A 9,751-nucleotide genomic window follows, 5' to 3' on the forward strand; every position below is an offset into this window, starting at 1 on the left:
TCCTCCTTAAGTGGTTCTCACTGAGATAAATAAGGAAGCAGCATATCAAACACTAGAAAAGAAGTTGAATCTGGTCTCAGTGCTATAAGAGTGACTGAAAAATAACAAGTAATAATATTTATAGTTTCTAATGTAAAATAATGTAGAAGGACCTTGCCACAACATATTTCTCATATTACAGATTATGATCTTTAAAATAGCAAAAGTCTCATAAATATCCAATAAATGACAGACAAATACATTTTAGAAGTTCTTCAAAATTTAGTGATGTATCAGTATCATACCTCCCCCCCTAAAATTAGTTCCTTGCATGTCTTGATTAAAGACAGCCTCCTTGAAAAAAATCACAAGAAAAAGTCATCATAATATTTACTTTTATCTCAATTCACTACTTCTTGCCACTAAAAGCATGGTCTGACTTTATTCTGTGGTTTCTGACAAGTTATTTATCTTTCAAAACAGTTATATTATAGACTATGTAGACTTCAGTCACTGAAACGCTGGACTGCTTTCAAACTCTTTCCAAGGGAATCCTGAACTATTCCCACAACTAAGGGATGACTGGGTGTATATTGCATTTCCATGTTATTTGAGCACCAAATATGCTAGGACAGCACAGAGGGAAAAAAAAAAAAAAGCAAACCAAACCCAGGATTGTCCAGAACTTATTTCTGAACTGCTTCAAAGCAAGTAACAATGTGGTCTTGAATTAAGTCAGTAAAGAAGAATGTGACAGCAGACAGTTGTGTTCAGGTCTTAGGAGCATGTCTGATTCTGCCTTTGCATTGGTAGCTTTGGGTTTGAAACTTGATTTGGTTCTTTTTCAGGTGAAAACCCCAAACAATAAAAATAATCCTAAATGATGGCACATGATCTGGGGCTACTGATCTCCTGTATTCTCCTGAAGGTTTGTGGGGACTGTACTACTAATACTGAAAAAGACCTTAATGAATTTTCCCTGAAACATTTGAACAACTAATTTTTCTTTTTTTTTCCAAACAAATGATGTGCTAAAAATAACCATCTGATGCCAAAACAAGAACTAGAAAATCTTATATAACATCTACAACTTAGATTTTGGGTTTATTCCTATTTTTCATCCAAACCAGAAAAAAACCAGAAGAGGGCAGGTATGGAGACAGAACAGAACTACAAGTGACTCTTGTCAAATATGGATAATGCAGCTCTTAACACCTAGGACTTTGGAGGGAGGGGGATTTCTCTGACTGAGAGATCTGTGCTGCAGCAGTTTGCAGTAGAAATCCCTTCTTTGACACACACAAAGGATGCTGGTCAACAGCTTTCTGCAAGTCCTGCCCTAAATCTTGTCCCAGCTCAGTAAATACAGTAGTATTTCCTGTCTCATGAATATCTACAGTAAAATCTAAGCTGGAGAAAGTTAGGATAAGAAATAATTAAATCAAGTTGCAGAAAGGAAAAGTTCGGTCAAGTATTTGTGAAAACTTAATAAATAACAAACAGGACAATGGGACAGGCAGTCAAAGGACACAGTAAAATATAGTGGTTATTTTAAATGACACTTTAATAGCTTGAAAATCAACTACTGAGAGTGCCTGAGGGGAATATAAGTTTTCTACAGCCACAGTGCAGAGAGAAATGAAATAGTAGCTGCAAAGTGATCCTTTCCACCTCCAAATTCTGTATTCAGCAGTGCTTCTTCCATAATTCCAGCAGAGCTCTGAAATATCTGCATTTTTTTGTTATAAATAAACCAAGCTTGTTATTCTACTATATGCACACATCAGAACATTTACCACTGCCAACAGAGATATACTTACTATCAGTTGTATATTTATGAGGTTCAGGAAGGAAAGGTAGAACGCTTTTTGCACTAGAGAGACTTCGTCATGATGACCAGATTCCCTAATTAAAGCTGTGACAACCTGTCTGTGATATAAAGATCACAGAATTCTAGAATTGTTTTGGTTGGAAAATACCTCCCAGATGATTGAGTCCAACCATTAACGCAGCTGCCAAGCCCTCCACTGAACCGTGTCCACACCTACATGGCTTTCAAATCCCTGCAGGGAGGGTGACTCCAGCATCCCCAAATCCTTTTCCACCTGGCAGCATTCCAGCCCCTCTGCTCCAGCCTAGAGCTTCCTGTGACCCAAGAGTAGGATCAAGCACTTGGCCTTGTGGAACCTCATACAATTGCTCTCAGCCCATGGATCCAGCCTGTCCACATCCCTCTGCAGAGCCTTCCTGCCCTCCTGTATGTAAGTTTGTAGTAGACAGTAGAATGATTTGCTAGAACAACATTCCTTTATTCCAACTTTGCCACAGTGAAAGTACACAAAGGACTGGAACTGACCTTTCAGGTTTGCCTAATGAAAATAATTCTTCTGTTTTGGCAAAATAATCTACATCTAAGAATGATGTCAGAGGTTTGGACGATGTATCAACTGTTTAGTCAATCTCCTATGCTGATCTGTGGTTTCACATAACAGCCTTGCCCCAAGGGTGGAATCTTCCTTTGCTTTCCCAACAATTACTATCTTACAGCTTTTGTATTTCCTAATATGCTGAATCTCAGAGAGATCACCATCCAATCTAAGTGTCAGCTTAGTTATGAATAGGAGAGCTGATTGAACAAACAACAGAAGAATTGCCATGAGATACTGTTACACTCCTTTGATAACGACTTTTTCAACACAGAGCACAATAGCACTTTTAAATTTGGCACATTCAAGTCCAAATGGATTCCCTTCTGCTACAGATATTTTGTCACTAGTGGTGTTCCCCATTCAGGAACAGTATCAAGCAAGATGATCATGATAGAGTAACTCTCCACGTATTTGTAGCTGCCACTGCATGTTTTCCTTCCTGATGCAAAATGCTTGGAGACAGCTTGAAGTTTTCAATTTAAAACACAAAGCCAGGAAGTGGAGAAACATGAGAACATCTGACATCACTGCCAGGGCACCTGTTCTAAGGAATGTATGTTTTAACTGGCCTAGTCAGACAACTCTGGGTCAAATTCATAGGTTGTTTAGTCCAAAATACTTCTCCTGATTATTGGTGCCTTATTGCACTGTATTCCAGGCAAGTGCATCACCTGCAAGGCCGATTTGCTAGACAAAGAAGAACAATCCACAATTTTTTCCCACAAATGGTAAACTGAAGCTGTACACAAGCACACTTCAGCTCCAAGCAGGCACACAGGAATCCAGCCTGGCTCAGGGAGGTCAGCAGGACCTCTGATGTGCTGCTGCTGAGGCAGGTGAAATCACAGATAAGCAAAAAGGGAAAATTACCTTTTTTGCGCAGAAGAACACTGGCGTGTTTCCGTCCATTTCTGTTCTCCACGTGACACGTGTAGTTAGCCAGGTCTGCCTCCTCTACAGCATCAAAGATCAATGTCAACTCAACTTCTTTTTCTCCAAGATGTTCTCTGAGGAGTCTGAAAGGAAGGATACAGCCTTTGCTTTAACTGAATTAAAACAGATGGCAGATGCCCAAAAGCACTATGATTTCTCAGCACAAGACAGTGTTCCTTGGCCTCCTTCACTCCTGGAGAAGGACTTAAAAGAGACTCATGTTGCCTGAAAGAGGCTTCACAGAGGCATTTTTCATGACCACCAGGAGGCTTTTTCTCCTGCCATGTCTAGTGAGGAGCTGAACCAAGCACAGGAAGAGTAGCCTTGAGCACAATGGTTATGTGTGGCTTCTTTACATTGGCTCCATCAGAATTAAATGCAGAAAACAATGTTTCTTTTAAAAGAAGCAACAAATATCCATTTTCCAGAAGCAGGATGTGCTACTAAACCATCAGTGAACAAATTACAGGGCAATTTAAAGGCTGGGTATTGTGATACATTTTAATTCAGTCTGGAAAATCAACAAAAGGAGCTGTGCTACTCTCTGGAATTTTCCTCTGTTTTCTGGCTTTTAAGAGGAACAGTATCTAGAACAAGAACTCTCTGCTCCTTTGAGAGGAAAGAGGAGACATGCAAAATCCCCACAAATTGAATAAAAGTGCTAGCAGACTTTTAGGCCAGAGGTACAGCCTTTTTATGTCCTTGTTCTCAGGTGAACATAAAAAGAATGCAAAGTAAATGCAAGTTTTCTGTTGCTGACATCAAGTCTAAAAATACAATACCCTATTCTCTCAAAAGGCTTATCACTTGCTCAAGAAAAAGTTGCTTTTCCTTTAAACAGGAAATGTCAAGTAAAATCCGCCAGGTTAATTTGACCCTGTTTGTGTAAATGCTGCATGAGAGGGTAAAAAGAAAATGTGGGGTATCTGTGAACTCACCACTGTAAATGGCACTTCAGTGAGTCTGTTCTCTGAAAAGAGTGTGTGCAGCACTGTGAGGTAAAGGCATAAATAAAACACAGGTTCACCAATGATGAAATATTTTCTCCCAAGACCGAAAGGAGGAAACTGGACAGGAAATAATGAACCAGAGTGCTGCCTGCTCTGGATGGAAACTGCTGCTGGAGACATTCACAGCTGTCAGTAATGGCAAACCCCAAGCTTCTCTATTATAAACTAAAGACATTTTGTGTACACACATTTCCTTATGTACATGATGTCACGTGGCATCCATGGAACTCCAAACAAATCGAAAACAAATCAAAAGAGAAGTTTGAGGGCATTGCACTAGACAATAAAAAATGCAAGCCTGACTGCTATAAACACATCTCAGCAGTAACTCAGAAGAGGCACCAGAACATCCACAACAAGTCAGCCTCTTTCATTGTGGCAGCATAACTTGCAAAAAAGCAAGTGGAAAAACAGTTTAAAAGCAGGGTAGAGTGTGTGTGTGGGTGTGTGTATGTGTGTTTTGCATTTGAAAACTAACTAAGTTTGGATTGGATAATTAAGTTACCACCTTCGCAAGCACATTGGTCATGTGAAAGGTCCATCAAAAGGTGTTTCTCAGAAGGAATGTGATAAACAACTTATGTTTACAGGACTTTCATGGGAAAGTAACTAAAACTATGAAAACATTGTCATAAGGCTCAATTTTCAGGGTGACAACACAATATTTTTGGGCTAGAAAAGGAATACAATATCAACAAGTAAGATCTTGAAAGTGCAACAGCATTTGCTGCACACCCAGAAGATGAAGCTCTGTCCCTATCTGAGTTGGGGGAAAGTTGACCAGCATCATCTGTCAATACATGCCAGCTCCCACAAGTTGAGAAAAGAATAACTCACTCTTTCTAGGCTGCTGAAAAAACTGTAAGAGTAATTACAACATTTAATGCATAGTTAAATCAATGGTGCTTGACAACTCACAACAAACAGGATGGAAAGAGAGGAATAAAAGGTGAGTGATGTAAAAACAAGACTCAGTGCCTTATTTTTCTTCAGGCTGAAGCATTTTATTTGATCTGAAACAAAACATTTTGTCTAGTGAATAATTTTCAGGTAAGAATATGATTTTTAAAAAGGAAGTGTCATTACAGAATAGAAATGCTTTATTTGAAAATTATGCAATGGTTTGGATTTTTCAAATCCTTGGTCATATTTTCCCAGTGCCTGTATGCACTAAGTAGAACCTGAATTTAAAACACTTTTACTTTGAGACCATATTTTCCTAAAATTTTTAGTTTTTATACGACCACAGATAGAAAGGCCATAAGAAAGGTTCACTTGGGTCTCTCTGCAAGACCGAGGCATTAATTTTGCAAACCTTAATTCTCCTGAGAGTTGGGACGTAGCAAAAAGGAAACTTTCATTCTTTATAAAGCTGAGGATCTGGACAGTAAACAGTGTTATGAAGCTGACTCCCTCCCTTCTACTCCTTAACAACAGGCTGTAGATGAAAGGACAGATCTGTGTGTACACAAGCACCTCTCCAAAGCAAGGTCGTTCAACCGGCAGCATGACAGTGACCTTCCCTCTCGCTTTCTTGCATTGTGTTTCTTATTCTCTGCCCTGAATTTGTCTACTTGAGCAGTATAAGCTTTTCAAGAGAGGGCTGTTGCTTCTGTACTTCTCTGCAAAGTACCCAGCACATCAGCCAGGCAGCTGTGGGAGTTCTGCCTCCTGCCCCCAGCACCCCCTCCTAACAGAAAACAACATCCTCATCTTGTTTGAGTGTTTCATAACCATCCGTTGACTGCTGTGGGTGGTAAATCATGCAGAAGAAATAAGGCTGCCATTCAAAATGTCTCCATTCACCTCTTTTTGTGCCTCTAGGATGAGTTAAACTTTTCTACTTTAAAAATGGACAAGAGAGACAAAACAAGGACAAACATACTTTACAAGATGAGTATTATGACTATTCTGTTGCCTGAAGAGGAAAAAAAAGCAACTCATAGGTGACTTAGAGAGCAATATTTATGTATGAAAATAATTTGCCACGGCAGAGAGCCGGTGCTGAAATTTGCTGTGGGCTGCTTTAATAATTAGGTACAACTGACAACTCTGCAGACATGCTTAAAGACTCTGATTGCTTTTTTAATAACTCTGGTTCAATTTATATGACATTTTTATTACTTCTGTGAAAAACCCACCTGGCAAGCAAAGTCTCTTCCTCCTTTCCCCCCACACGTCTAACACCTGGGGATCTTAATTCAAGGGAAGGCAAGGGGGCAGCTCAGACAGGGCATCACTGACTCCAAGTTCTGCAATGCTGATGAGTTACATTTTACTGTGAGGCTTTGTTAAAAAGGTCTAATAGATACTGAAAATCCCAGAGTTACACAATTACTCTTGGTGAAGGGTGCTTACCAAAGCCCATGGATTTGATTTGAACAGGAATGCTCTGTCACATGCATCCTTATTTTAGTGCTTTCATGACAGCACAGTGAATGCTAACCTTGCACACTGGGTTTTTGCTCCCACATGTCATTCATTTGCAAACCTGAACTCTCATCATACACAAAAATCCAGCAATGGACAGGCACAGTCCAGGGTAAGGACAGCACCATAAATTCAGAGTGCTACTAAATTTGTGAACTAATTCAAGATGGGGAATGCAGAGTTAAAATGTACCAAAGGAACAGCCCATGGAGTATCTTGTTCTGGTTCTAACAATTCTGTACTACTCCTAGCTTTTGAAAATGAAATATCCTGGTAATACCATAGAGAAGCAAACTGATTAAAAAGGCATCTAACCAGCAAGTTCACCATGGCTCATCAAATTTGAAACACAAATGACAATTTTTAAATACATCAATAAATACAACTGGGTGGAAGATGTGGGCTGCCTCAGGGCACTGACAGAACAATCAGTGCTGCTTAGGTTCCCCTGAAGCAGCATACCTGTAATGGAACACAAAAACAAGAGCTGTTAAGGGCAAAAAATCATTTGCAAAAAGTTACCACTTCAGTTGCCATAGCTACTTCTAAATTAAAAAAAGGGGTGGACTGGGGCACTGCTGGTAACGATGCAGTATGTTTTGGAAAATGCTGTTTTAAATGCAGGCAGTGATCACAGATTAGGTATGTGGTAAGTAGCTTCACTGAAGAGAAGATTCACTGACTTGTGAAGGGTCTGTAAACTGAGTCAAAGCACTTTGGTGAAACGAAAAAAGTGACTTGTCACAAATTAATTTGAAACATGAATATGCAATGAGATGGCATAACAAAGGACAAGTAACAGCCTTTTCAAACTCAGTTTCACTAATAAATGTACATAAAGGAAAAGTTTTGAACTGCATGGGAGCACTCTTTAAATACAAACCTGAAATTGTCCTGATGCAGAGGAAGAACGTGACCAAAATCACTCTGTTCATATATATACACACCAGAGACAGCACGTCATTAAGTGCTGATTACTTACAATGGCAAAAGTTTCCAATAATTGCTTCTTGTGATTTGTCAGAAGCACAAAAGAGGACTATACAATGGCAATATAAGATAAATCTAATCTGTGTGCAATTAAGTATATCTTAATAACTTGTGGCTAAATGGCTGAACTTCACATTATTGATCAAGTAATAAAGCAAAGGGACCTCTTTCTGCTTGCTCTCCAAAATCACCTTTACAAGAAACAGAAAACTCAGACATAAGATTAAAAAAATGTGTGCTGGAAAGTGAAAAGACCTTGGCTTTCTTTATAATCCATATTCATTGTATTATAATCCATATTCATTGTATCTACAGGAGCTGGGACCATCGTGCCCGTAGTATAACCATAACTTAGTCTTTGCTCAAAGAATTATCAGGTAATTACTGAGGAAGAGAATGAGGCACTGTCAGGTGTAAATTCCATGGAAGTTCATGGGGATACAAGTGTGTTTTCTTTACAGCTTACATCAAGTGATAACCAGCACCTGAGAAAAAGCCAAGCACAAGTTGGATATTGGACACAGCCACTTTCTCTCCCTTATGTGTTAAGCTGGGAGGAACAAAAGCTGCTTCTTGAAGGCTCTGGTTAAGGCACACTGACAGTTGTATCACACACACACAACATGTTCAGGAGAAGAGAAAAAGTGTGGTGACTTTGACAGGAGACCATTTATCTTCAGGATTAACAGTGGTGCTGAAATGGATGTTGTCTTGCCAAGGCGGGTCCCACAGGATGGCTGCAGTGGACAGCACCATTCCCACACAGGGCTAAAATCCACCCCTGGAACACCCAGGAGATGTTCAGCTACCAACTATCAGGGGAATTTGCTAACAGATTTTCAGGCATATACACAAGGTACTCTGTGTATATACTCTGTGTATATTTATAGTGTACTCACTACAAAGGAGAGGGAAGAACTCACACAGCCCTGGCTCCAAGTCATCCATCACTTATCAAACAGAAAATGATTTCCACTTTCAATTAAAAACTTGTCAACCCAACAGGCTTGTGGGACATACAGTATTTTTAATAGTAAATAATCCAAAAAGTACCTGACTTCGCCCTCTCTAATGTGACCTTCTAATTCTTCTATGAATTTTTCCCCTTTCATCCAGTAGATCATGGGGCCTGATTCTCCACTGAATCCAAAGAAAGCTTTGCAGGCCACAGTCAGTGGATTTCCTGAGGACAAAAGGAAGAGAGAAGATTAGAGACTATGTCACAGCTACTAGTGAGAAAATTATTATAAGAAATATCAACACCTCAAATAAACCTCCTTATTAAAATTTGGAGGGGGGAAAAATAGAAAGAATAACTATAAACCATGAAAAAAAGAGTAATGTTGATTTGCATCTACTGGAAATAGCTGTAAAATAAAACTCTGATGTTATCCATCATTTAGATTTTCTGAGAAAAATAGTATGTGAACAATGAGAAGGTATGGAAATGGTGGCAACATAAGGTGACACCAGAATGGTTCTAAAAAGAAAGGAGTGACTTCCCTGTCAAACTCCTGGGATCTCTACCAGGACTAGAGATTTGTCCCTAAAAGGCAGGTAAATCACTGAATGATTGCTCCCATAAAAAGACAGAGCAATAATTCCTTCCTCACTTAGATAGAAATCAAATGTTAATCAAACCTTGGTGAGCTGCTCAGAGAGCTTTTAAAGATTCCTAAGAAATACGTGATCCCAGTCAGCCCAACACTGATGTTACTGTCAACAGGCTTTTGGCTAAGGAGCAAACTTCAAAGCATTATTCAAGCAATAGAGTAAAGAATTCTTTCTTTCACCTCTGCAGATACTTCCATAAAAAAGAAAATAAATCTTGGAAATTAGTCAAATTTCTTTTCTCTTCAAGAATTCAGCATTTAACTGGGACTTTGGTTACAGTTTTAACTGTTAGAGGTAGCCCAGGACTGTGCTTACACAGCCAGGACAGATGGTTGCTTGCCTGCAGAGGAAAATGAAAACAAAAGA

At 39.3% G+C, this 9,751-nt stretch overlaps 1 protein-coding gene across 5 annotated transcripts in view; it reads right to left on the minus strand.

The window, feature by feature from the left end:
- The window catches only part of IL1RAPL2 (interleukin 1 receptor accessory protein like 2), a 372,119-nt gene that overhangs the window by 17,685 nt on the left and 344,683 nt on the right, over positions 1-9,751 (minus strand). For all 5 annotated transcript variants that reach the window (XM_015626829.3, XM_033514121.1, XM_015626821.3 and 2 more), the window contains 2 exons: positions 8,825-8,954; positions 3,279-3,424 (listed from right to left, as the gene is read on the minus strand). In XM_015626829.3, coding sequence (XP_015482315.1) covers positions 3,279-3,424; positions 8,825-8,954 — 276 coding nt within the window. The remainder of the gene's footprint in view (positions 1-3,278; positions 3,425-8,824; positions 8,955-9,751) is intronic.

The sequence above is a fragment of the Parus major genome, chromosome 4A (assembly GCF_001522545.3).
Source record: "Parus major isolate Abel chromosome 4A, Parus_major1.1, whole genome shotgun sequence".
Classification (NCBI taxonomy): Eukaryota; Metazoa; Chordata; class Aves; order Passeriformes; family Paridae; genus Parus; species Parus major.